At 47.5% G+C, this 27,503-nt stretch overlaps 1 protein-coding gene across 3 annotated transcripts in view; it reads right to left on the reverse strand.

Annotated features, from left to right (window-relative positions):
* Positions 1-16,174: 16,174 nt before the first annotated feature.
* The window catches only part of INCENP (inner centromere protein), a 43,538-nt gene continuing 32,209 nt past the window's right edge, over positions 16,175-27,503 (reverse strand). For all 3 annotated transcript variants that reach the window (XM_053659165.1, XM_037137713.2, XM_037137712.2), the window contains 8 exons: positions 25,235-25,344; positions 25,040-25,160; positions 24,559-24,681; positions 23,630-23,760; positions 22,009-22,087; positions 21,758-21,850; positions 20,170-20,320; positions 16,175-18,779 (listed from right to left, as the gene is read on the reverse strand). In XM_053659165.1, coding sequence (XP_053515140.1) covers positions 18,565-18,779; positions 20,170-20,320; positions 21,758-21,850; positions 22,009-22,087; positions 23,630-23,760; positions 24,559-24,681; positions 25,040-25,160; positions 25,235-25,344 — 1,023 coding nt within the window. In that variant the 3' untranslated portion in view covers positions 16,175-18,564. The remainder of the gene's footprint in view (positions 18,780-20,169; positions 20,321-21,757; positions 21,851-22,008; positions 22,088-23,629; positions 23,761-24,558; positions 24,682-25,039; positions 25,161-25,234; positions 25,345-27,503) is intronic.

Consider the following 27,503-nt stretch of genomic DNA (forward strand, 5'->3'; position numbering starts at 1 on the left):
CTGCATAGAATTCCATTGTGTATATGTACCACAATTTTTGGATCCATTCATTTACTGATGGGCACCTAGGTTGCTTCCAACTCTTGGCTACTGTAAATTGTGCTGCTATGAACATTGTGGTGCATAGGTTCTTTGATATTGATGTTTTAGGATTCTTAGGATATAATCCTAGCAGTGGAATTGCTGGGTCAAAAGGCAGGTCGATTTTTATTTTTCTGAGAAAATTCCATACTGTTTTCCATAATGGTTGTACCAGTCTGAAATCCCACCAACAGTGAACTAAGGACTCCCTTTCCCCACAACCTCTCCAACATTTGTTGTTTGTTGCTTTGTTTATGATAGCTATCCTGACTGGTGTAAAGTGGTATCTCATTGTGGTTTTCATTTGCATCTCTCTGATAGCTAATGATATTGAGCATCTCTTCATGTGACTCTGGATGTTCTGTATGTCCTCCTTGGAGAAGTGTCTGTTCAAGTCCTTTTCCCATTTTTTAATTGGGTTGGGTGTCTTCTTAGAGTGGAGTCTTGTAAGTTCTTTGTACATTTTGGAGATTAAACCTTTGTCTGAGGTATCATTGGCAAATATGTTTCCCATACAGTTGGTTGTCTTGCTAATTTAATACTGTTTTCTTTAGCCACGCAGAAGCTTTTTATTTTGATGAGATCCCATTTGTTTATTCTTTCCTTTACATTGCTTGCTCTAGGGGACGACATATCAGTAAAAAAGTTGCTGCGTGAAATATCTGAGATTTTCTTGCGAATGTTCTCCCCTAGGACTTTAATGGTGTCACGACTTATATTTAAGTCTTTTATCCATCTTGAATTTATTTTGGTATATGGTGTAAGTTGGTGCTCAAGTTTCATTTTTTTGCACGTAGCTGTCCAGTTCTCCCAGCACCATTTGTTGAAGAGGCTATCTTTACACCATTTTATGTTACTGCCCCCTTTGTCAAATATTAATTGACTGTAGAGAGTTGGGTTGATTTCTGGGCTCTCTGTTCTGTTCCATTGGTCTATGTGCCTGTTTTTATGCCAGTACCAGGCTGTTTTGATTACAGTGGACTTGCAATACAGTTTGATATCAGGTATTGTGATCCCTCCTACTTTTGTCTTCTTTCTCAAAAGTGCAGCTGCTATTCTGGGTCGTTTATGGTTCCATATAAATTTTTGAAGTGTTTGTTCTATGTCTGTGAAATATGCCATTGGTACTTTAATAGGTATTGCATTGAATCTGTATATTGCTTTGGGTAGTATGGACATTTTGATTATGTTAATTCTTCCAATCCATGAACAAGGTATATGTTTCCATCTGTTTGTGTCTTCCCTGATTTCTTTCTTCAGGGCTGTGTAGTTTTCTGCATACAGGTTTTTTACCTCCTTAGTTAGGTTTATTCCCAGATATTTTATTTTTCTTTTTGCTATATTAAATGGGATTTTTTCCTTGATTTCTGCTTCTGCTGATTCATTGTTGGTATACAAAAATGCCTTTGATTTCTAGAAATGAGAATTTTAATGCATGGGTACAATTACTAACATACGTTCCACTGCATGACGTATCAGCCAAGTTACCTTTGTTCTGGTGGCTATGTTGCAATGCCATAGACAGAACATTCTGTTTACCCTTTCTGCAGCCTCAAACACAGATACAACATTGATCTTCCTTCTAATAACTGCAGTGTTTCCTGCCTGGGCTTACAATGGAGCCTAACAGAAGAGTGTTTGCTTAGGCAGTAATTGAGACCTTACTTTATTTGTGACTAAAAAGTGATTACTATAGCAACAAAGTATGCTTTTACAGTCTTCTTTAAATTTTATGGATTTGAATGTATTTTACACTAACTTTTCCTGATACAGGAAGCAAAAAAGAAAGTTCACAAGATTTTACTGTGTACATTTACTGAAGTAAAAACGTTAATTAAAGCCTTAGAAGTGGAGAAGCACACATGCACCTGGAATCCACTCCATACATTTAACTTTTTAAGGCCAGTCTGCTCTCTGGCCTTTGCCTAATTAGCACACAGCACAAATGTCACCATACACACACACACTTACATGCCACTGCTGATGGGACCCTCCGACTCAGGGTGTCTGGGACAAAACTACTTTAATAAGAACATTAAGGTTTGTTTCCAGGTCACTGCCATCTTCTCACAAGTGTCTGGTGGAATTTTCCAGAAACTACCTAAGATGTGATATTGCAACAGAGTGAAGGGTGAATCAAATACGTGATGCACCTGTCTTCCACTGAGCCAGACATTAAATGACTTGGGCAGATGTAAACATTGCTACTCTCCCCACTGAGAAGAGACATTTGAGTAAAGACCAAAGAACTAAGGGAATTTGAGCACAGGGCAGGACAGGTGTGCTCTGTTTTCAGTTCCAAAGTGTGGTCTGCATGACTCAAAATGAGAACGTTTGCATTTCTTTGTTAGTGGAGAGGAACCTGAATTTGGGCCCAGACTAGTGGATTCAAGGTCAGCTCTGCAATTTTCTACCCTTGGGTCTTCAGCTGGTACTGACCCTCTTAGTCCCACTTTCCTCACCTGTAAAGTACAAGTGATATCTTAGTACCAATTTCAGAGGACTTGTGTTGAGATGAATGGATCAATAGAGAAAATGTGCTGCACTCAGTGTCTGGGGATCAATGTCAGCTCTTACACTTACATCAGGGAGGAACAAGTGTAAACACTAAGTCACACAGAATAAATCACCTCATTTCCAAGTCAAACAGAAGATTGAGTTTAACTGACTCTTCCAACAGGAATGTTTGTTTCTCTAAGTGCTGACAGAGTGTGCTTCTGAATTTGGCTCTGGCCCCACTGAGATTTCTATCAGTTAAGATAAGATCATTATTTCTCAATCACTCCACTTACTGTTTCATGATCACCTCTGAGTCACTGTTACTGTGATGTTAAAACCCTAATAAGGGATATTGGAACTCAGGGTAGAGGAGGGTGGCAAGTGGGGATGGGTGTTACTTACCCAGAGCACACAGGGTCTTTGGACTCTGTCCTCAGCAGGATGCACAGGCACATGTGTCCCTGAGGTCTCAGGATGGCATCCCAGGAGTTGTGTAGGTCTTCACAAACTGGTAGACACATACCAGAGGGATGAAAACTTCTGCAGAACAGGGACCTTGATGAGCTAATTAATGTAGCATCTCATCTTCAAGACTATTTATTTTTAAGTTAATTAAATTTGTTTATCATGTTCTGGGAAAAAATGCTACCAGCTATAACTCTTGTAATGATCAGATAAATGGTTTCCAACTGGCTGAAAATAAGAATAGTCTGTAGAGGAAGCTTTTGCAACATTGTCTGCCAGTGTACATCATAAGTTTGACTCAATCAAACTCATACAGAAAACTGGAACAAAAGAATAAAAGGAAGGAAGAAGAAGAATTAAAAGAGTAAGAAGAAAAAGAAGAAGGAGAAAAAGAAGAAGGGTACTCTGTGGGTCACCGTCACTGGGCCAGAGAGGATCTCTCCTGCCTCCATCCCAGAGTTGTCTGTCCTACTCACCTTTCTGTTGCTGGAGCTGACGGCCCCTGACTTCCACATCCCAGGCCCACCTCCAGGTGCCTTCTTGTTAGCATCTGCATGGAAGGCTCTGGTGGGAGACTGAAGCTGGGAAGAGGGCAGGCACATGTGAGTGTTCTCAGCTTTGACATCGCCTCCTGCAGGGGTCACAGGAGTGGTGCGTGTGGTACCCACAGCAGCCCAGGGAGGCCGTGCAGCTGCCGTGGCTTTGTGGGCAGGCTTCCGGGTTCTCACTCAGTCAGCCCAGTCCCAAGAGCAGCAGCCTCAGCTTCCCCTGCAGCCATGGGGCCTGGGCAACAGCACTTGTCTTTCTCTCTTGCACTTCTAGAAACTGCCTTCCGGCCATCTGCAGTCAACAGGCAGCCTGTGTAGTCTCTTTTTCGCTTCTCCAGCCCTGCAAACACCTTTATTACCAACTCCTTGGTGAGCTAGCTCCCTGTTCAATAAACCTTCAGCGTTTTCCATTTTCCTTATTGGACACCAGCTGATAAACACCAGGGAAGACTGCTTATGGCTAACATGATTGTATGCACAGAAATGCATAACTTGTAGAGTCACAAACTGAAGAGAGGAGCTCCATCCTGGACAGGACTGTCGGTCACACTGACTGCCAGCTAAAGGGTAAAATTAAAGTGCCACATGTGGAAAAACCCCAATGTTTTACATTATCTGAACCAATACTCTTGACATCTTCAAAAGCATGAAATCAAGCACCATTACCAGTACTTCAGAAACTGTGCTAATCTGTGGCTCATTTGATAATTGACACAATATAACATTTTGTGATGCAGTGTCCTTTTGTCATTTCAGTGTCATCAGCTGACCTGTAACTTATTGCTCCTACAGAAGTCAGTTGTACAACCTTTGACTTCTGTCTTCTATGGTGAAATGCCGCGTCCTGAGCAAACCCAGGGAACAGGAGAGAGGCAGCTGCCCAGTGCTGGTCATGTGCTTCTCCTCTCATCCTTCCCTCCTTTCAGCGTTAACAATTATTCACGTCCCACCCTGACCCTCCATTCCTCCTTTGCACAAAAATCTGCTCACTCTGAAGGAGTTTTCTCCAGCACATGCTTGGGCTTCTCTTCCTCCAGACTTATTTCTCAGTGGACTTCATCCTACCTGCTCTCTATCTATGTGAACAACACTTCTAACCAAATGTTGTCAGTTTCCTTTCCCACCACACTATTGGGTTCACTGTTTTATTCTTTCTCTGTGTTAATATCATACTGCGGTTTTTTGGTGGGAGGGAGAATTCGCAGGGGGATGGCAGAGAGCAAACCCATGGTGGGTCAGTGTTAGCCGTTGCATCCAGAAACGCAGCTGAAAGCCTCCTCCTGGTGACTGATGGAAGGCTGCCAGTGCTCAGGGAGAACCCGGACTCTACAGGAAATGGAGCCCTCCCCTACAGGTTCAGGCCTCATAGTTGTGCTCAGCCTGAGCACGTTTCACTGGACATTTCCTTCTGTGTGCCAGTTCTGCGGGTGACCTGCCTGTGCCACTCCTCACTCTACCATCAAGTTAAAAGATCCATCGCAGGAAAAATGAGAATGCACAAAGGAAATCAGTGAAATTAATGGAATAATAAACATTTGAAGTAATAACGCATGAGAAAATTCCAAAATTATGGAAGACACCCAGCACCAGGTGAAGGTGCCCTACAAACCTCCACTTCTGCCTGTGATTGCATAGCTTGTGTGAGAGCAACACCTCCTCCAAGGACAGGGGCAAAATCTAGACGAAACACCAAAGTCAGAGTGCTGAAAGTGTCGCTGAGCAACCAGGCAGCATGGACTTGAGGGGTCAAGATTCAAGAAAAGCGGGCAGCCAGAGAGAGAAGGGGGCACACCACCCTGAACCACATCTCCCCCTCCAGCACCTGCCTGGGTCCAGGAGGACATGGCACAGGATGTTGAGAAGCCAAGCCTGTGAGGTGAGGAAAGCCACTGTGAAGGCAAAGGTAACGCTAGTGATTTCCACTGAATAGACTTACAGAATCAGACGTGTGTGATGAGTTTAAAAGTGTAGGGAGACCCACCCTGGCACCTTATGAGTAAAATCACGTGGGATTCTGCTTGAAGATTTATTGATTCTGTGCCTTTTTTGGATGTGCTCTTCACCATGTATGTGTTAGAAGAAAACCGCTTCCTCTGCAGCAAGGTGTAACCAAATTTTTTCAATCCCATGTCCTATTAGTCACCAACCCTCATTAAAAAGTAAGTTTGGGCCCTGGTTGGGTAGCTCGGTTGATTAGAGTGTTGTCTCTGTATGCCAAGGTTGTCGGTTCAATTCCCAGTCAGGACACATATAAGAATCAACCAATGAATGCATAGATAAGTGGAATAACAAATTGATGTCTCTCTCTCACTCTCTCTCAAAAATCAATCAATAAAACTCTTTTTAAAAATTTGGGTTGGTCTTTTTTGGGGAATGGTTTATCAATCTGCTACTCCTCCGTTTTTCTCGTTTCTCAAGGTGAATAGCCACCTACCCAGTGAGCGGTCACATGACCAAGAGGTGTGCATCAGGAAGTGTGCATGGCAGTTAGAAAGAGAAAAGAAAATGTTGACTGTAACTAATATTAGAAATAATGAGTATCTCCCTCTGGAGAAGGTGTCCTTTATGGACACCATGAATGCCTGACCACATGGTAAACATAATTTTAAAAAACTTTAATAGGGGCCTTCCAGCCAAGATGGAGGTGTAGGTGGAAACATTGTGCCTCCTCACACAACCAAATTTAAAGACAACAAAGTTATAGTAACAACAACACAACTAAAACACGGAAAACTGAACTGAACTGAAGTTTGACAACAAGGAACCATTCATCCAGACCAGTAAGAGGGGTGGAGTCAGTGGCTGGTGGAGCAGGGTCATGCAGGAAGAAGCGGCCGGACTGAACTGACCCAGGCACACAAGAGGCCATTGGCAGATCCCAGGCATGGGGTGGCAACAGGTGGACCCAGTGGGGGTGCAAGGTGGCTGGCTGACTGCGGTCACACATTTGTGCACAGATAAACCAGGCAAAGGAGCGAGCAGTGAGACAGACCGTGTAGGATAGGACCCCAGGGACAGGAATTAAAGCCTAAAAGCACAAGTTGGAAAAACTCTCAGGGTCAAGGTGCTGGGAGAAGCTCCCAGGCTCACAGAGAGTTTCTTGGAGAGACCCACAGGGTCCTGGAGGGTACACAGTGTACACACCAAGGAGCCGGCACCGGTTTGCTTACGGGAAGCAGCAGAGGGGACCAAAATCCGAGAGAGAGCAGAAAAAAAAAAACACCATTGCCCCTCTCTGACCCTGCCTCACATACAGCGTCACAACCCAGCGACTTGGGTTGCCCTGACCTGGTGAACACCCAAGGCTCTGCACTTCATACCCAACAGGTGCAAAGAGTCCAAAACATTATAGCTCAAACGGAAGAACAAATCAAAGTCCCAGAGCCAACACTTTTAAGCGACCAAGAGATAGCCAACCTATCAGAGGCACAGTTCAAAACACTGGTCACAGTGACCAGAGGGGAGAGGGAAGGGAATTTAAGGGGAAAAGGGGAGGGATTTGGAGAAGCAAATATGGAGGACACAGGGATAAGAACTGGCGGGGGGGGGGGGCGGAAATGGGAGGGAGGTGGGAGCACAGGGTGGGGGGGGGGCTGGGATGGGAGAAACAGGCAAAAAACTGTACTTGAAAAATAACTAGAGGACTTCCGCTAAGATGGAGGCATAGGTGGATGTGCGGTGCCTTCTCACACAACCAAGTTTAGAGACAACTAAATATCAGCAACAGAAAACACAGCCAGAACACGAAAAATTGAACTTTTCGGAAGTCCGTTAACAACAAATTCTTCAGCCTGACCGGTAAGGGGCGAAACCAGTGGCTGGTGAAGCGGGATTGCACAGGAGGTCTCGGTCAGCCGGACTCAGGCGCGGAATCCATACGCGCGGAATCCAGGCACAGGGTTGGACCTAGTGAGCGACCAAGCGAGTGACCAGGCAAGTGACCGCGGGGGAGACAGCGGGGGAGCGGTACTGCGTGTTGTCTGTGGTCGCGCATTTGTGCGCGGGCGGACAGGCGAGGGAGTGGGCAGTTGGACCTGGGCCCGGTGCGTCCCCACGGCAAGCAGCAGTGGAGGGCGCCGCCATTTCCCTGCTCTGACCCCACCTCCACATGCAGCGTCATAACACAGCGACTCTGAGGGACCCAGCCCAGGTGAACCACCTAAGATGCTGATCCTCACCCAGCTGTGACAAACAGTAGAGGGGGTCGCCATTTCCCCGCTCTGACCACTCCCCCACATACAGCATCACAACCCAGTGACCTGGGAGTCCAAGGCACCGTTTCTCACACTTAAAGGGCCAGAACAGACCAAAAATGTCGCCAGATCTCAAAGCCCCAGAGCCCATAGATCTAAGCGATGAAGAAATAGCAAAACTCTCAGACGCACAGTTTAAAACACTGGTCATCAGGATCCTCACAGAACTGGTTGATTATACCGACAAATTAGACAAATATATGAAGGCGAAACTAATTGAAATGAATGGAATTGCACAGAACACCAATACCAACGAAAAGGCAACTGGGACTCAAATCAATGGAGTGGACCAGAAGAAACCAAATAATGGCCAAACAGAAAAGAGTCAAGAAGCAAGAATTCAAAGAAATGAGGAGAGTCTTAGGAACCTCCAGGACATCTTTAAATGCTCCAACATCCGAATTATAGGGGTACCAGAAGGGGGAAAGGCACAGCCACCAGTGGAAAACTTATTTGAACAAATAATGAAGGAGAATTTCCCCAATCTGGCAAAGGAAATAGACTTCCGGGAAATCCAGGAAGCTCAGAGAGTCCCAAAGAAGTTGGACCCAAGAAGGAACACACCAAGGCACATCATAATTACATTAGCCAAAATTAAAATGAAGGAGAGAATCCTAGAAGCAGCAAGAGCTAAGGGGACAGTCACCTACAAAGGAGTCCCCATCAGACTGTCAGCAGATTTCTCAAAAGAGACCTTACAGGCAAGAAGGGGCTGGAAAGAAGTATTCCAAGTCATGAAATCCAAAGACCTACAACTAAGATTGCTCTATCCAGCAAAACTTTCATTTAGAATGGAAGGACAGATAAAGTGCTTCTCAGATAAGATCAAACTCAAGGAGTTCATCATCACCAAGCCCTTATTATATGAAATGTTAAAGGGACTTATCGAAGAAAAAGAAGTTAAAGAAACATGAACAGTGAAAGGACAACAAACTCACAGTTATTAACAACCACACCTAAAACAAAAGCAAACTAAAAGGACAGCTAGATCAGGAGCGGAAACATAGAAATGAAGATCTCAAGGAGGGTTAGCAGCAGGGGAGTGGGAGGAGGAGATGGGGGGAGAAGGTACAGAAAATAAGTAGCATAGACAGTAGATAGAAAATAGATGGGGGGGCAAGAATAGCATGGGAAATATAGAATCTAAAGGAATTGAGACACATGGTCATAAACTAAAGGGGGGTAATGGTGGGGATGGGGGGTAGGGTGGAGGGGAATGAAAGGGGGAATAGAACAACTGTAACAGCATAATCAATAAAAAAATTAAAAAAAGAAAAATAACTAAATAAAATTATTGAGAGAAAAAAATAAAAAATAAATAAAAACACTGGTGATCAGGATGTTCATGGAACTGGCTGATTTTAGTCACAGATTAGAGGAACAAGTGAAGGCTAAACTAATTGAAATGAAGGGAAACGCACAGGAAACCAATAGTGATGGAAAGGAAACTGGAACTCAAATCAAGGGAGTGGACCAGAAGGAAGATAAAAATGACCAAACAGAAAAGAATGAAGAAACAGGAATTCAAAAAAATGAGGAGAGGCTTAGGAACCTCCAGGACATCTTTAAATGTTCCAACATCTGAATTATAGGGATACCAGAAGGGGAAGAGAAACAGCAACAAGTGGAAAACTTGTTTGAACAAATAATAAAGGAGAACTTCCCCAATCTGGCAAAGGAAACAGACTTCCAGGAAATCCAGGAAGCTCAGAGAGTCCCAAAGAAGTTGGACCCAAGAAGGAACACACCAAGACACATCATAATTACATTAGCCAAGATTAAAATGAAGAAGAGAATCCTAGAAACAGCAAGAGATAAGGAGACAGTCACCTACAAAGGAGTCCCCATCAGACTGTCAGCAGATTTCTCAAAAGAGACCTTACAGGCAAGAAGGGGCTGGAAAGAGGTATTCCAAGTCATGAAATCCAAAGACCTACAACCAAGATTGCTCTATCCAGCAAAGCTTTCATTTAGAATGGAAGGACAGATAAAGTGCTTCTCAGATAAGTTCAAATTCAAGGAGTTCATCATCACCAAGCCCTTATTATATGAAATGTTAAAAGGACTTATTTAAGAAGAAGAAGATAAAAAACATAAAAACTGAAAGGACAGCAAACTCACAGTTATTAAGAACCATACCTAAAACAAAAGCAAACTAAGAGGACAGCTAGATCAGGAGCAGAACCATAGAAATGGAGATCACATGGAGGGTTAGCAACAGGGGAGTCAGAGGAGGAGAAGTGGGGAGAAGGTACAGAAAACAAGTAGCATAGGCGGTTGGTAGAAAACAGACAGGGGGAGGGCAAGAATAGTATTGGAAATATATAATCTAAAGAACTTGTGACATGTGGACAAATTAAGGGAGGGAATGGTGGGGGAGGGGTGTGCAGGGTGGAGGGGAATGAAGGGGGGGAAATGGGACAACTGTAATGGCATAATCAATAAAATATATTAAACAGAAAAAAACCCTTTAATAGTTGGATTCCAATGGAAGACTCTGTACCACCCACAGTAAATATGTCCCAGTGACAGATCAACTGTTTAGTGCATTAAAGTGTCCACATTTTTACCAAGTTATGGCTGTCCTGCTCTTAAACATGAGCCAGTTTTGTATGTAACCCCTACACCATGTTCCTTTCATAAAGGTTCATTCTGAAGCACACTGAAAACTCATTCACTACTCCACATAAAAACAGACATAATTTGAAAGAAACAAAAAAGGAAGGAAAATTAGCAACTAAAGAGCTAAAAACTTAAAGACATCCCTTGGCCTCTCATAGTGTTAGTGGACAGATGTTTGACTTCAGTTTCCTTAAAGGAGGAGAGCTTTTGATACCCCCAACTCTCCACTGAGACCCATGGATGGCCATGGCTTTAGGGTAAGGAGAGGGACCAGCCATAACAAACCCTGAAGCCTGGATATAAGTGTGTGAAAGCTCAAGTGGAGCTCCATCCTTGTGATAATGAAGACAGGTGCTTTCCTAAAGGGCAAGATGGCTTTTATTGTCTCATCGTTAATGATCATGAACCCTCTGAGCATCAGGTCTCAGGTTGAAGCCTCACCTCCCTTGTAGGTGATATCATAAAGTCACTGCAAAAAAGTTTTTGATGAATCTACTTATGTCTGAAAGTGGGCTTGCCTCGGTGATCTGGAGATACTTGCTAGGTCAGAGGTGGACCAATCAAGGGTTGCTGTTATGTAAGAAAAATCACTATCTAATATGGTCTTTATTCTGTGCTGTCTAGCTGGGAATCAATAGCACAGAGAGGAAAAGCCAAGAAACCAACAAGTCCCCTGGCCATGAACTGTGTTTGAATTTTCTGATCTATTTTTTCCATTGACCCTCACAACAAAGAAGTGTTAATGTGTGTCAAGGTGGTCATATGACCTGTCCAGCATCATAGAGCAAGGCAGTGGCACTATCAGGATTCTGACCCAGGCATGTCTCACTTCAATGCTAGAGTCAATTCCTGCTGGGCCAGTTCTTGGAAGGTTCTTATTAGCCTGTGAGAACAGTGTCAAGCTTCTGGCCATGAAGCAGAAGAGAAGGCCACAATTCTCACTCAGCCTAGCATGGGCTTGGACGTTAGGAGTAGGAGGAGCATGTTCTGAGGCCCTGGAATCCTCCAGACCAGACCTTGATGGTGCTTTGACAGTGTTGTCTGGTGTTTTGCTAGAACATACCTAGAGAAAACAATGCAAGAGACAGGCTCGCATGGTGGTCACTCCTATTGCAGCAGGACCAAGGATTGGGAACATCCATGCACGTTCATCTACTTCTTCAAGATGACGCCCTTGTTTGTAGAGCACACCAAGGGCATTGGAAGTGATCGGTGCTTCAGAGAAGGTAAATGCCACGTTGACTGACACTATTTGTACAGGCTCAGGACCAGTTCCTTCCAGCCCAAGGCCTGGGTTCCTTGAATCCACCCGCGGGAATCCTCTCCAGAAGTGTCTTCAAACTGTCTTTAGGTATACCTTATTCCATTCCCTTATGTGTCCCTTCCCTGGAAAACAGCAGCAAGGATCAGAGCCCCACTTTTTGTTGATCATCTAGGAAAAAAAAGAGTAGTTACTGAGAGAGAGAGGTGAACCATTCCAGGTAGAAAGTGCTACTTCTCCATCTCTCCCAGCAGAGCTACTGAGCCCACACTCTGATTCTGTTCACTCACCCTGTGTGAGCATGTGCACTGTGTTGTCAGATACATTTTAGTAAAATCATTGTGGTTTGAATGAACAGGAAGCTGTTTGTTTGGAAGGGAAGGATGACAGGTCTTTCATGAAATGCTCTCCCTCTCAGCCAGGCAAACACTCAGGAGGGAGGAGAATATGCATCAATGCTCCACTGAGCCTCAAATACAGTGATAAAGAAGTGGTTTCTTTAGTCCATCCACATCCCCAAGTCCCAGCCACAGGCATGGTGCTGAACCCTGGGACTCCCAAGGCACATGTTAGGGAAATCTGAAGGTTGCCTTCTTCTCAGAGTAGGTCCCCCCACACCAGCAACCCCGGCACCCACCGCCTGGGAACTGGTCTGAAGGGCAACTTCTAGGACCTCTACTCAGATCTACAGATGAAGAAGTCCAGGGGTGGGCCCAACAAGCTGTCCTATCAGACCTGCAGGTGATGCGGAGAATCACAGCCTTTTAGCATCTCACCTATGTTGGCTGTTGGTCTCTGGAATAATTTTCAACACATATTCATGCAAAAACTAAAGAGAAGTGTATGACTAGATTCTGGAGGGTCCCTTCACCTGAAATTCTGCTCTTCCTTCCTAAACCTTCTGTAGGAACATTTGCATTAGGGAAAACACAGAGGGTGCAGAGGCTACCATGACTCTTGCCAAAGCAGTTACCCAGCATTCACTGTCACTCAGCCGACTAAGCTGCTCACAACCCAGGTGGAGCTAGAAAGAGTCTGTACTGATGTACTGAGGCCTGCAGTGTCCACAGTGTTATGGATGAGACGAGACAAATTCACACAGACTACAGAAGTCCTGTGGGAAAAAAAGGGATGGCATGGCCGTTCTCTAAGTGAGAGAGGACCCCAACCCCTGCCTGGACAGGCTTTTATTGCTTTTCTGGTCACATTATATCAAGAATGGTCCTCATTTACTATGCACAGGTTCGCTTTAGACGGTTACCTCTATCAGTAAACAAAGGAGAGGATGTTGCTAATTATATCACAGAAGAAGGATATTTGCAAATGAAAAGGGAAAAGTGGTTGAACTGGTTACAGTCATCCTTGGGAGGTTTAGCACAGATTTTAGGAAGTTACTTTAAAGATATGCAGTAAACATTTGCTGCCTCAATTCAGGGTGAGGGAGTTTTAGCAAAAAGCAAGTCTCAAAGCAGCCTAGTTACAATGTGGGCCTGATTCCCCACGGGAAAAACCTATCTGTGGGCGTGGGTCCTGTGTGCTAGACCTCCCTTTCCAATCGCCTTTCCGAGTGGAAGCTGGGCTACATTTCCCATGACACAGAGCAGTCTCCTATACTGTTAGCCTACCTGAGGGAGACAGGAAAAGCCTCGTGGGGCAGGTCACAAGCTAGGGCCTAATAAGAAGTGTCAGATAGGCAAGGGGGTGGGCTGCAGTTAGGAGTGGGGCTGGCACACATGGATGGGTCCTACAGAAACAAGAGAGCCTACCTAGATGAACTCTTTCATGCAGCTTCACTCCGACCAGGAGGTGACCATTACCAATTCTATTCCTGGAATGTAGTAGGATAGTTACATGCACCATCGTGCTAATGGGGTGGTGGGGGACATGGAGATTCTGACCAGCAGTGACTTTTAAAGAGCAAAACAGTTTTTAATTTTGATTTTTTTCTTCTACTTTTATCCTCACCCAAGGACATGCTTACTGATTTTAGAGAGAGGGAAGGGGAGGGAGACAGAAGCATCAATGTGAGAAGCATTGATCAGTTGCCTCTACTACACCAGCTGGAGGTTGAACCCGAAACCTAGGTATGCGTTCTGAACAGGAATCAAACACATGACTTTTCTGTGTGTAGAATGACACTCCCACCAACTGGGCCACAAAGCCAGGGCTAGTTCATACTTCTTTGACATGTGCCAAACATAAAAACACAAAGATTTTGTCTTGTGTTCTTCTAGCAGTTTTCTCTTTCTAGCTTTTACATTTAGTCCTATGATCCATCATGAATTAAATCTGATACAAGTTCTGGCAGAAGTAATGCCCACATGAGTGTGGTTCATAGGGTGCATGAAAGCCTTGCCTGAGATGGACAGCAATTGGAACATTCCACTTAAAATGTCACATGGTGTGCTTGAGTGTGATGTTATGTTAGAGAATTACATGCTTACAATTTTGTAATAAAAAAGGGGAGTTTTTTGTGCCAAACCCTTTATATGGTGGAGCTGGAGACTTTTTTATAGCCATTGTTCCAGGACAATTTGTTGAAAACTTACCCTTCCTACACTAGATTGCCTTTCCACCTGTGTGAGAAGCCAAGTGACCATATGTACATAGTTCTGTTTGTGGACTCTAGTTCCTTGGACCTATTTGTCCATCTTTATATCAATGCTCTACTATCCGGACGGCTGTAGCTTGGAAGTGTTCAAGTCATGCCATGTTGCCCCTCCCAATTTGGTCTTGTTTTCAAAACTGTTTTTGGTTATTGTAGGTTCTTTGCAGTTAAATATAAATTTTGAAACCAGATTTTTCATAAACTAACCCCCCTGAAAAAAAGCCTATTTGGTCTTTGACTGACATTGCATTGTGTTAACTATAAATCCATTTGGAGGAAACGACATCTTAAGAGTGCTGCTTCCAACCCATGCACAGTATGTGTGCCGTTTAGGTCTTCATTAATTTTTTCTCAGCAGTGTTTTAGAGTTTCTGCTGCACAGGTCTTTCACATCTTTTATCAAGTTTATCCCTGAGAGTTTGATAATTTTGGACATTAATGTAAATTGCATTGTATAACTTCTGATTGTGCAAGATGAGTCTATAGAAACACAATTAATTCCTGTGTATTGATCTTATACCCTGCAACCATGCTGAACGTACTTCTTAAGCCTTTGGTAGACACTGTCGGATTTTCTACAAGTCATCTCTGAATGTAGTTTGAATTCCTCCTTTCTGGTGCCTTTTCCTTTTTGCCCCACTGCACCAGCTAGAACCCCCTGTAAACTCTTTGGAAGCAGTGACAGTGGACATCCTTGCGTGGGACCTGTTAGGACAAGTACACTCAGACACGTGATGTTTGCTGGAGATTTTCTTTTTGTAAATGTGCCTTAACAAACCAAGGAAATTCCCTTTAAATTCTAACTTGCTTAGAGCCCTTATCATAAATTAGTGATGAATTGTCAAATGCACCTTCAGCATCCATTAATCACGTATCAATATGGTGAGTCATATTCATACACTTTCAAGTACTAAACCTACACTTTTTTGATGAACTGTATTTGGTTAGAGTACATTATCCCTTTTCACATAGAATCATATGTTGGCTTGGATGTGCTAATATTTTATTTAAAAATTGTATGCCTAGGTTCATGAGGAATAGTTGTCCAGTTTTCCTTTCTTACAGTGCCTTTGGCTGGTCTGGAGATCACAATGCCAGCCTCATAGATGGAGTGGGAAGACACTCCTCTCGTTTCCTGGGAGGGGTACTGTAGGACTGACATTACTTCTTCCTTGGACAGATGATAACATTTGCCACTAGAGGGATTTAGGCCTAGAGTATTCTTTGTGAGATTTTAAACTACAAATTCAATTTCTTTCACAAACAGGGCCATTTAGGTTGTCTATTTCTTCTTGAGTGCACTAAGAGATTTTGTATCTTCCTGAGAATTTGTGTTCATTTTATCCAAATTTTCAAATTTATTGCCGTAAGTTGTTTATTTTTATAGAAACTGTAGTGGTGTTACTTCTGTCATTCTTGGCATTGGTCATTTCTTTCTCTTTTTCTCCTGATCTGTCTAGATAGAGGTATACGAATTGCTTTCGAGCTTCTCAAAGAACCAACTTTTGGTCTAATTAATTTTTTCTATTGCTTTTTCCTTTCCAGTATCATTGATTTCTACTCTCCCTTTGTTATTTCCCTTCTTCTGCTATTTTTATTTGCTCTTTTTAAGTAAAAACTGGGACACTGATTTGAACTGTTTTTCTTAACTTATCACCTAGTGCTGTAATTTTCCCTCTAAGTACTGCTTTCATTGTATCACAAGACGCAAGGCTAACACAAAAACCAACTGTATGTCTGTTTCTGCAATAGTATTAAGAAAATACTTAGCTCTAAATCCAACTTGGACAGGGTCTGTATGCTGACGCATGCAACACTGATGCAAGAAACCAAAAACTGAAATAAATGAAGTCACGCCATGTTCATGGTTTAGAAGATTCACCATCATAAATATGTGAATTTTCCCCAAAACTATCTATAGATTTAATGCAATTCCAGTTAAAATCCCAGCAGGGCTTTTGTATAGATAAGCTGATTCTAAAATGTATATAGGAAGGCAAAATTGATAGAAAAGCCAAAATAATTTAAAAGAATAAAATTGTAGGAATCACACTACCAGATTTTTAAGATTACACAAAAAGCTACAATAAGGTCAAAAAAGCTACAAGGTCGGAAAACCCTGACCATGTGGTATTGGTAAAAAGACTCACAGATCAATGGAAGAGAATTCAAAGTCAAGAAATAAGTCCATACTAAAATGGCTAATTGATTCTTGACAAAGATACAAGAAAAATTCAGTGGAAAAGAATCTTTTGAACAAGTAGTCCTGGAACAACTAGACATCCATCCACATGCTTCAAAAACATAAACCCCACACTTAAAAAAATGAACTCAAAACAGATCATAAATCTAAACTTAATGTTAAACTACAAAACATTTGGAAGAAAATCTTCAAGAATTGAGGCTAGACAAAGATATCTTAGACATGACACCAAAAGGCACAATTCATATTTTAAAAAATTGGTAAAGGGAACTTCAAAGAAAAATCGTCACTCTATGAAAAACCGTTAAGTGAGTGAAGAGACAGGCCACAGACTAGGAGAAAATCTTCCAAACCACATCACTGTCAACGGACTTGTATCCGTACCACATAGACTCTAAGTTCAACAGTAAGAAAACTACCCAGTTTAAAAATGAACCAAAAAATTTTAAAAAGAAAAAAAGGCGAAAAAAAAAAACAAAATTAAAATGAGCAGAATTGAACAGACACTACATCAAAGAAGATACACAGATGTCAAATAAGCACATGAAAAGATATTCACCATCATTCCATTAGGGAAATATAAATTAAAACCAAGGTGAGATTTCGCTACACATCTATTAAGATGGCTAAAATGAGAAATACTGACAATTCCAAGTGCTTGTGAAGACGCAGAACAACTAGAACTCTTTGCCAAGTAATGACTTTTTCTCAGACACACTATATAAATGTGCTTACAAGAAGTACCATTTTGACATTGTGACTTTAGGTAAAGATGCTCATCAATTGAGTCAACACAGGTTTCCAGGGACAGGACACAAGGGACAAACTTGAACTGTGCACCATTTTTGAGTGACGTGTAAAATGTTTTTGTTGGCATGGGTGGAATCTAGATTTCAGCCTACCATATGTTCACCATATCCTCATTTCTTTAAAGCACTCTTGAATTTAGCCTGTATTTTGTCCTAAAGTAGAAGTCGGAAACCTTTCCCTGTAAAGGGTCATAGGAAATACTTCCAGCTTTGCAGGCCTTATGGCCTCTGTTGCAACTACTTAACTCTGCACTCAGCAGAGCAGCCAATGGGCATCTGATCCTGTTGAATGGGTTTTAATAAAGTTATGCAGAAACTGGCTGTAGCTTGACTGGGCCCACTGACACAATCCAGGGGCCGGAGCAGCAGAGACCAAGGGGCTGGCAGCTTCCGGGCAGGACCAGGGCCAGCTTCCATTAGCACTGAGCATTTAGTTAGCAGCTGCCTGGTTTTACTGGAGAAACATCTCAACTGCTTGCAAGCATTTGCCCCAAGGTAGTTTGGAGAGACATCTCCTTTCTAACCATCCTTTTCTAATCCTGCTTAAGCAGCTCAACCCGTCACCATCTGCAGCAAGGGGCTGAGGGCCTGCCCTAATGGCAGAGCTGTGTCAAGAGCCCAGTTCTCCAGACCACTGAAGTCCCAGCCCCTTTACGAACAGGAAGCTCCCCAGAAAAACAGCAAGTATCTTCACCAGGCTGATCATGAGAGTAGCAGAAATGTTTCTTGGGGTCACCGGGGGATGGCATCATCATCTCTGCAGGTGGGGCCCAGGTAACCTTGAAGCACACCCCAGGTCAAAGCAATAGTGCCTTGCTCCTCCAGCCCGTCTGGTGGCCTGAGATACCCCACAGGGCCAGGGTCTAGGGCCTGCCAAGGCCCCTGGGCTTCACAAAAGCCACAGTAGGCTTGAAGGAATAGACTTTATTAACCCAGCTCTCAAACACTAGAAGCTAAAATTGTAACAACCCATCAGTATTTACAGAGTGCCACCTGTAGGCCAGGCAGGGCTGGGCCTGGCACTTCCCCAAACACCCACTGAGCAGGCCAGGGCCACTTCCTACCTGCAGCACACAGAGAACGTTTATGTTTATGTACATGTGACTAAAACCACAGCAACGGACTAGCATGCAGGAGGACACCAGACCAACAGAAAGATGGACAGACAGACACAGACAGGAGGCTGTGAGTGCCCAGGGGGCTAGCGGGCCTGCCTCAGCACTTCTTCAGGCTGTAGGTCAGGCTGCCAGGGACCCTGGTGCCCTGCAGGGGTGGCGAGTGCCAGACAGCAGAGCTGGTGCGCTTGTGGTAGCGAGGCTTGCTCTTCTTGAAGATGTCCTCCAGGTCCAGCTGGAGGATGGTCCCAAAGAGCTCGAGCACATTCGGGGGGTGATAGTACTGGTGGATGATGGCCTGGCTGAGCTGGGTGCCTGCAGGGGAACCGAGGGCCACATCACTGTCTTAAGGCTCCCTGTGAGCCCCACCCAGAGCCTTTGTCACCCTCTCCCTGCTGGCACGTCCCCACCTGCTGCCGTGCCAGCTCCTCTGAACTCTGCTCCTCCCACCCCACCAGCAAATACTGACAATGCTCTCACTGCACATTCCTACTGCCCCCACCTGGCAGCAGGGTCTGAACCGAGGTCCTCAGGAGCTCAGAGAGCTGGGCACTCAGCTGAGCCCACACAGCCTGTTCTCCTTATCCCCGCACCCACCTGGCAGCCAGGTTCTCTGTTCTCCCTGTTTTATATTGGTGAGATTTGCACAAAGGCACATAGCTAGGAACTGGCAGAGCTGGAGTTTTAAGCCAAGTTTAGCTCCAGAACTTAGGCCCATGATATGCCACCCTGGACTGCAGTGATCGGCTCTTTATCTCATCAGCCAGCCACACCCGCCCTGAGGCAGGGAGGACGGGGACAGAGAGGGCCTCTGGGCTGAGGCTGTGGGTGGCATGCCCCTGCCAACAGGGAGAATCGGGTGGAACGTACAGCCATCTTGCTCTGTACCAGGCCTTCCGTGTACTCACTTCATCCTCAATGACCCTTCTCAGCTGGGTCCTATTAGCATGCCCATTTCACAGATAAGAAAACTGAGCTGGCAAAGGTCAACTACAGTTAGGTGGCTTTGCCAGTCCCCTGGCTCCCTGGCCACGCTGACACCTCCCAGTGAGTTGATGCTGGTAGTTAAGGAGACTCATTCAGCGTCTGGTTGCTGCAGGCTTCAAATGAGGTAACACTCGTAAGAGCAAGTTATCTTCGGCAGAGCACTGGCCCCTGGGGAGCGAGACTACAGCCCACCCTGACCCCCGGTCCTGCGAACTCTGTGAGGCACCCACTGTATACTGGCCCCACTCCACTGCCCGCAGGCATCACACCCAGGCCTAGGGCCACAGGCACGCTCACCCCTGCTCCCAGCTAGATGCTGGGGGCCTGTAAATTTCAGGGTCAAATCTCACTCAAGGGCCCTGCTGCCACTGTAGGGCTTTCCTGCCTCCCCCAGCTGGCCGGAGCCCCCGGCCCGAGCTCTCAGTGCACTGCTAAGCCCCGGCATCCCTGAGCTCTGTTCCCACCCCAGGCTCCTCGTGTGGATCCAAGTCTCATCTGGCCTTCTGGGCAGGACTCCAAGGAGGGGCCACTGTCCCCTGAGCGCGTCCCAAGGCCCAGAGCCGGCCTGTCAGGCCGCCACACCAAGTGTCTAGCCCATGCATACGACAGCCTCCCAACCCCTGTGTGCTCCAAGCCACTCCCTCCAGGGACAAGCAAGGTCACAAGCAAGGTCACAAGCAAGGACCCAGGTGTCCAGGGAGCCCTGGACCCTGCTTACCTCTGGCCCAGGCAGGAATGGGCTTCCGGGGATGGGCCTCGTCATCAGTGGAGTCGTCGCTATTCAGATCCATCCCGTAGTTATCCGGGTTGATCTTGGGGGGGCCCCTGGGCCCCTGTGGCGTCATTTGATATGAGGTACAAGCTGGAGACTGGAAAGGGTAAGGCGTCAGCTGCCCCTCCCCGCATTCCTGCCTCTGCTGCTGCCAAGCATTGGGGGCTCAGGCCACCTCCCCTCACTTCACAGGAAAAATCAAAAGGCTTGGTTGGGTCCCTTAAAAAAGTCACACCACGCACACAACTCCATATTTTCCTTTCTCATGTCACACTCGGTCGCAAACACATGCCCAGGTCAGCAGCCTGCTGTGAACAGCGACCTGGAACGCCACCACGAACCCCATCGTTCTCAACGTGAACATCGCTGGACGTGGACGTCCAGCTACCTCCCAACTTCCCCACAACTCCACCCACGCTGCACCGCAAACCCTTCCACACGGGACATTCTCTTCATAGAGCAGTAAACTGCAAGTCACCGAAACGCGTGTCCACAGGCACTGGCTAAGGAAATTCTGGAACTAGCTGGTACACAACTGCCAAAATTGGGAGGTTCACAAGTGCTGAAATAGATAACTGTCTACAATGTACTAAAAGAAAGGAGGAGGGCCCTGGCTGGTGTAGCTCAGTGGATTGAGTGCGGGCCTGCGAACCAGACAATCGCGGTTTGATTCCCAGTCAGGGCACATGCCTGGGTTGCAGACCAGTTCCCTACAGGCCAGTTCCCAGCAGGGGATGCACAAAAGGCAACCATACATTGATGTTTCTCTCCCTCTCTCCTTCCCTTCCCCTCTAAAGATAAATAAATAAAATATTTAAAAAAAAAAAAAAAAAAAAGAAAGGAGGAGGATGAGCTGCCAAGTGCTGTGTATATTACGGAGTCAAGGTGTGTCCCACACATTCCTGTGTTTCTTCCCACCCTTCAACACCACGGTGTCAGGAGGCGGGCCTTTGGGAGGTGCTCAGGTCAGAGGGCAGAGCCCTCCTGAACGGGATCAGTGTCCTTAAAAAGGACACCCCAGAGAGCTCCATCTCCCCTTCCACCGGGTGAGGACACAGCGAGAAGACAGCTGTATGTGAACCAGGGAAAGGGCTCCCAAAAGACATCAAATCTGCTGGCACCTTGACCTCGCAGTTGCCAGTCTTGGATAGTTTGCTTACGCCACCTAGTCGATGGCACTTTGTTAAAGCAGCCTGAACAGACGAGGACAGTAAGTGCAGGCTGCGTCCACCTATACTCTCCGTGTGCAAAATGTTTACATGTGTAAAAATATACATATATACACCAGAATTTTCATCTGAGGTACCTTTCACTTTATACCCCTTTATAAAGTTTAGGTTCTTTTTTTTGTTTGTTTATAACAAATTCTATTTTGAGAATAAGAAAGAATATACCTATGAAAATCAGTAAAAACTACTAGGCCAACTGTATCCTTCCTTCTTCTTATGGTCCCTGGATATGATGTGCACCTCCAGGTGCAGGAAGAGAATAAGCAGCGCTGGGGCCGCTCTCTGCTCTGGTGCCCAAGCCTCACCTGCACGTCCATGGTTGTGTTCAGGCCTCTGCTGGCCGCTGCAGCCTCCTTGGCTTTCTTCTCCTGCTCTTCCTGTAGGCGCCGCTGCTCTTCCTGGGACCAGCAGCCAGCAGGTGTTAGAGACCACGGGAACATGCTCTCCCCAACCCCAGGCCAACCCCACACAGCCAGGCAAACAAGGCGGCCCCTGCCCCAGGAGCCACTAGGTTAGGGCTCCCTGATCCCAAAGTCCTGCACACCAACTCCCGTACCTTTTTCTTCTTCTCCTCCAGTTCCCTCTGTAGCTTCTCCTTCTGGAGCCGCAGGGCCTTCTCCCTCTCCTGCAGCTCCCTGGAAACCAAGCAAGACCCTGTCAGGGCAGGAAGCTGAGCCCTGGCTCTGTTCCCATCCCTCGCAGGCCCACCCACACTGGCCGTAGAACACGGAATGGCAGAACAGGCACAGCAGCCAAGAGCCCAGAGCAGCACCTATGCCAAAAGGGCTGGCAAGTTCTCATCCAGGGTGCAGGGGCACTCAGCTTTAGAGCGTGCCGAATTTGGCCCCCATGCTTCCACACAACTTAGGTCTCAGCTCCAGTCTTTTCTGTTATACAGTGACGACCGTAACTGCTCTCCTCCAGAGTGACCAGGACAGTCAGAGGGGATAGGCCGAGTTATCCCCTCTATGGCCTGCAGGGTAGACACTGGGCTCCAAGCCTGGCGTGGGCTTTGGGGCCACCGCCACTAACTAGCTTGTGACTTGAGCAAGTCATGTAACCTCCCGGCCGGTTTCCTCTCTGGGAAGTGGGGCTGCCGGTTCCTACGCCGCAGGGGCCTTCAGTGAGGATTCACGGAGGCAGCGTGTGAAGCGTGTAGCTCAGGACCCACCAAAGCTGCCGACCATTAGGACCATCACACCGTCACCCCCTCCAAGCGCATGGCATTGCCTGGCACACATGCGATTCACACATCTGTCACCCACCCACCCTCTGTCCCCCGCCCAGACCCCTGTCTCCGACTCTGCCACAAAACAAGGACAGCTTTGTGCCCATCAAGAAGCACAGAGGGATGGCCCTGATGCAGTCAGCCCTCCGACTTCCGCTCCCCCCTTTCCACTGGGCCAGCAGCCACCCAAAGATGGACACGGGAGGTGCTGCCTTCTGCTCCCCAGGAGGTGGAGGTGGCAGAGAGGCAGTCACCAGGCGGGTGCTTGGGTGTTCCCACCTGTCCTTACACACACCTGGGCACAGTTCTCCACATCTGCACACACGTGGGTTCATATAGGCATGGACCCCAACCATCCTGCCCAACAGTGACTGGGGCTTGTCCTCCCTGGCATGCCCAGGACCCCACCAAACCAAGCTGAGGGTGAGCCCCAGATAAAGATTCAGAGAACTCAACATGGAGATCCTGCCTGCTGCACAGAGGCCCCTGACTCTGAGAACTGCAAGACCAGAAATGCTGGGATGTGAGGTGGGGGTGAGGATCTGCATCCTCATCAGCACAGAGGAGGCACATTTAGTGGGCAGGGGCCAAGGACACTGACAGTCCCGCAGTGCTCCGAAGAACTCCTGTATAAGGCCCATGCAGGCCCTGGTGAGAAATACTGGCTAACCCCACAGCGGCACGCCCCCATCCCTGCCCTGTCGGCAGAGGACACAGAGGACCAAAGGGGGCACCACACCGGATGGAGGCAGAACTGAGAGTCCCAGGTGACCTGGCCCATCGTATCTTCGCCCTCCCCAGGCCAGCACGCCACATTCGGGTGTGGGCCTCTGCTGGGGGTCTGGGTTTGGAGCCAAGGAGGTGTGTCCCTCCTTTGCAAACACCAAGCGAAAGTGGGAGCTGCTTCTAGAGGACGGCTGCACCTCTCCAGCCCTCGGGGCTCCCTCACCGCTCGGCCTGGAGCCGCTCCTGCTCCCGCTGCTCTGCCAGCCTCTTGGCCTCTGCTGCCTTTCGCAGCCGCTCCTGCTCCTCCTCCTTTTTCTTTTGCAGCAGCTCCTGGTGTCGCCGCTCTTCCTCCTCCTGTGAACACAGAGCGAGGTCAGGGCCTCAGATCAGGCCGGGGCTGGGGGATGGCAGGAGGCTGCTCCCTCTGTGCAGCCCAGGCCCCCTGAAGCATCAGAGACTATCAGGGGCTGAGCCAGGGTCACCCTACACCAGGTGCCACAGAATCACCACCACCTGCCTGAAAAGGCATCTTGTGACAACTTCTTAGGGTACGGACTGAACCCAAATGCACTTGCAGTGTGACACTGTGCTGCCACTCAGCCCTCTGGCCTTGGTTTCCTCATGGAGCAAATGGGAGCAACGGTAACACCTAACATACTTGGAACTGTGCCTGGCACACAGTAAACACTAAGTGAAGTTTAGCCATTAACAGCACAAGCCCCCGAGACAGACGCGTGCTCCCTGAGCCGGAAGATCGACGGCTCCGAGGGAGAGGCAGGCCCTCCCTCGTGGAGGCAGAACTGCTCCCCCCTGCGACAGCCCAGTCAGGTGGACTCTGCCGCCACCTGGAGGACCCAAAGCACTGAGAGGTCCAGTAACCTGTCCAAGGTCACGCAGCCAATAACAAGCAGAGCTGAGAGTGGAAGTCAGGGCTGAGAGCGAGTCCGTGTGTGTAACCCTCTGGCAAAACGGAGAGCAGGTCACTGTCACCATCCCCACCTCCAAGGCACTTGTTGAAACTCCTCAGGGCTTGAAGCCACAAGGTCCACCAGGATGAACCCAACAAAGCGGGGTCTGCTCGGCAGTGGCTGGGGCAGCCTGTCCCGCCCCCCTGCTTCCTGGGTGCCCAAGCCCGTCCACCTGCGCCCACACCTGCTGCAGCCACTTCAGCCTCCGCGCCTCCTCCTCCTGCTTCCTGCGCACCTCCATCTCCTCCATCTTCTTGGCTGCTGCCTTTTTCTTGGCCTTCTCCTCTGCCAGTCGCTCCTCCTTGGCCTGCAGAGCCCACCCACATGTGCTCATGAGAGCCGCCCTCCTCCCTCAGTACCACCGGGTGGGCTCCAGAGCTGGGACAGGTACCCCATTCCCCCGCAAACCCAGCCCTGCTCAGGAGCATGAGCCCACCCACTGGCAGAGGGCTGCTGCTTGGTCCACAGCAGAGACCGTCCACCCTCAGCTGGGCTCAGAACCAACTGCAGGACCCCTGAATGGACAGGAGAGGGGCCCCGGGTGTCAAACCCATAACTTCCTGAGGGATACAGTCCTCACCCTCGGGCCACCAAGTGTCAGCGGCTTGGGGCCCAGCAGGGAACAGCCCCTGAAACCTGGCTGCCCACCAGCCCCCGGCTCGCACCTTCTCACTCTTCTCATCCAGCTGAGCAAACTTCTGCTCGATCTGCTTCTTCTTCTCCTCCTTCATCTGCTCCACCCGCTCCCGGGCCTGCATCACCTTGCGGAGGCGCTCCTCGCGCTTCCTGTGAGCACAAGGCGATCAGGGGGAGCCTGCGGCAGTCTGGGGTGACCCGGGGCTGGAGGCTGGGCCACTTACAGCTTCACCTCCTCCAGCCGCCGCCGCTTGTCCTCCTCTACCTTCTGCCTGCGCAGCTGCTCTGCCTCCTCCTTCCGCCGCAGGTTCTCCAGGCGCTGCCGCTCCTTCTCCTGGGTGGGAGTGGGGAGTGAGCAGGGACAGCCCAGTGCCGGGCCAGGGGCATGGCTGGCCCCACACGGTCCACCAGGCCCACAGCCTTCAGCCAGATGGCCAGCAACATCAGACTGCTTCTTGGGGCAGAGTCACCCCCAAAGACCCTCCATTCCCACCCTGATTGAGGACTGGGCCTTCCATCTTTCTTCTCCGGGGACCCTAAGGCCTCCCAAGGGCCTGCATCACAAATGTCCTCAACTCAGCCCTGCCCAATGTGGGCAGGACAAACGCTAGCTTCCCAACTGGACAGACGCTCCCATGATGACTGCGTACACACGCATTTGAAAGGAGAATAAAGAACAAGAATGGGAATTTATTGCTACGCTTCATGACTTTCTTACTCTGTGTGTGAGAGTAACGAGCAGTCACAAACATTCTTAAGACGACTGGAAAAATGGAAAACCTCACAAAGTAAAGGTTCTAAAGAACAAAGTAGAAATTTTAGAATGAAAAATACAATAACTGAAATAAATTCAGAGGACGAGTCCAAGAGATGGTGGAGAAGACAGACGTCGGTAACACATGAAGATAAACTAGTAACATGTACCCAGTCTAAACACAGAGAAAAGACACTGAAGAGAAATTAATAGCACCTGAGGCAATTGTGAGATGACACCAAGGCCTGTCATTTGTGCCATTGTCACCCCACAGTGGGAAGAGTGCAATGCAGGGCAAAAACTGTGGGAAAATAATGGCTCAGAAATACTCCAAATTTGCTAAAAAATATAAATTTACAGATTCAAGGTCATCAGAACCCAAACAGTATGAACCTAAGGAAACCCATGCCCGACCACATCATAATCACACTGTTGAAAACTTAATACAAAGGGGAAAGTCCTCAGAAGCAGCCACGGAAAGAGACACATTACCTAGGGGTTCGGGGGGGAGTGGAACAACGACTTGAAGGACCAAAAACCTCTCACCAGAAACTGTGGAGCCAAAAGAAAGTGTCAAGTGCTGAGAGGAAAGAGCTGTTAACCCAGAACTCTATCTGCACCAGTGAGGACGGCCCTCGGAAACGAGACGCAGTGGTTTTCTCAAACGAAGAGGAACGACAGACTGTGTTGCCAGCGGACTCCTTCCCAAACAGTTGCTACAGGAAGTTCTTCGGACAAAAAGAAAGTGTACCGGGACAAGCGAAACATCAAAAATGAAAGAACAGAAATGACAAATGTCTGGGTAAGTATCAATAGACTCTTCTCTCGAGTTCTTCACCATGTTCGACAGTGGAAAGCAAAAATTGCAACACTGTCTGACGAGGTAGCCAAAATACGAAGATGCCGCGTGTGAGGTGGGGGTAGCGCACGGGGGGGGGGGGGGGGGGGGGGGGGGTCCCCATCGCGACCGAAGCGACACCCATTCCACAACAGTTGTGAAAGTCCAGCATGTGATGCCTAGAGGGACCCACAGAAGAACTGCGAGATGCAAGAGTCAAAGTGACAATGAAAAAATTAAAATGGAATACTAAAATGTTCAACTGAACACTTACAAAGTATAGATTTTGCTGTATAATTTTCAACATAAACTTCACTGTAGTCTTTTAACATAAAAGTGATTTGTTTTTTTAAGACAGAAAGAAATAAAAGAAAAGAGAGATGGCCAGGAGCCATAGGGGCAGAGCTGAGTGCAGGAAGGACCTGGGGGACGCTGGCCTTCGGGAAGCTCCCATGGCGGGAGGAGGTGGTCTTTGGCCTGCTCCCGCTCCCCGACAGCCCAGACCCCAAGAGGACCAGCAGGAGGCTGGGCCTCCACCCACTACACCCACCTGCTCTTCTGTGAGAAAAGCACCGTGGAAGAGAAAGCCAAGTGGCCCAGAGGGCACCCACCACCATGTCTTCCTGCCCCAAGGACCCAACAGACTCCTGCTTTCAACAGGGCTTGGCAAAACAGGTTTTCGGCCCCCAACTTGAGTGCTGAACTTCCCCAGCACAGGTCAGAGAACTGACCCTGCTGCACTGCGAATTTCATAGAACATAAGAACTATCTGTGCCACAGAACGTGCTTCCTCTTTGCCACAACCAGTAAAGGCGGCTGGCTTGTCCCTGCACCCCAGAGGCTACCGTCAAGGCCAACGCAGAAGGTGGGACGAACCCAAAGCTTGTGCAGCCCTTTCTGC

The sequence above is a fragment of the Artibeus jamaicensis genome, unplaced genomic scaffold (genome assembly GCF_021234435.1).
Source record: "Artibeus jamaicensis isolate MK-2021 breed Jamaican fruit bat unplaced genomic scaffold, CSHL_Jam_final scaffold_614, whole genome shotgun sequence".
NCBI classification, from domain to species: domain Eukaryota; kingdom Metazoa; phylum Chordata; class Mammalia; order Chiroptera; family Phyllostomidae; genus Artibeus; species Artibeus jamaicensis.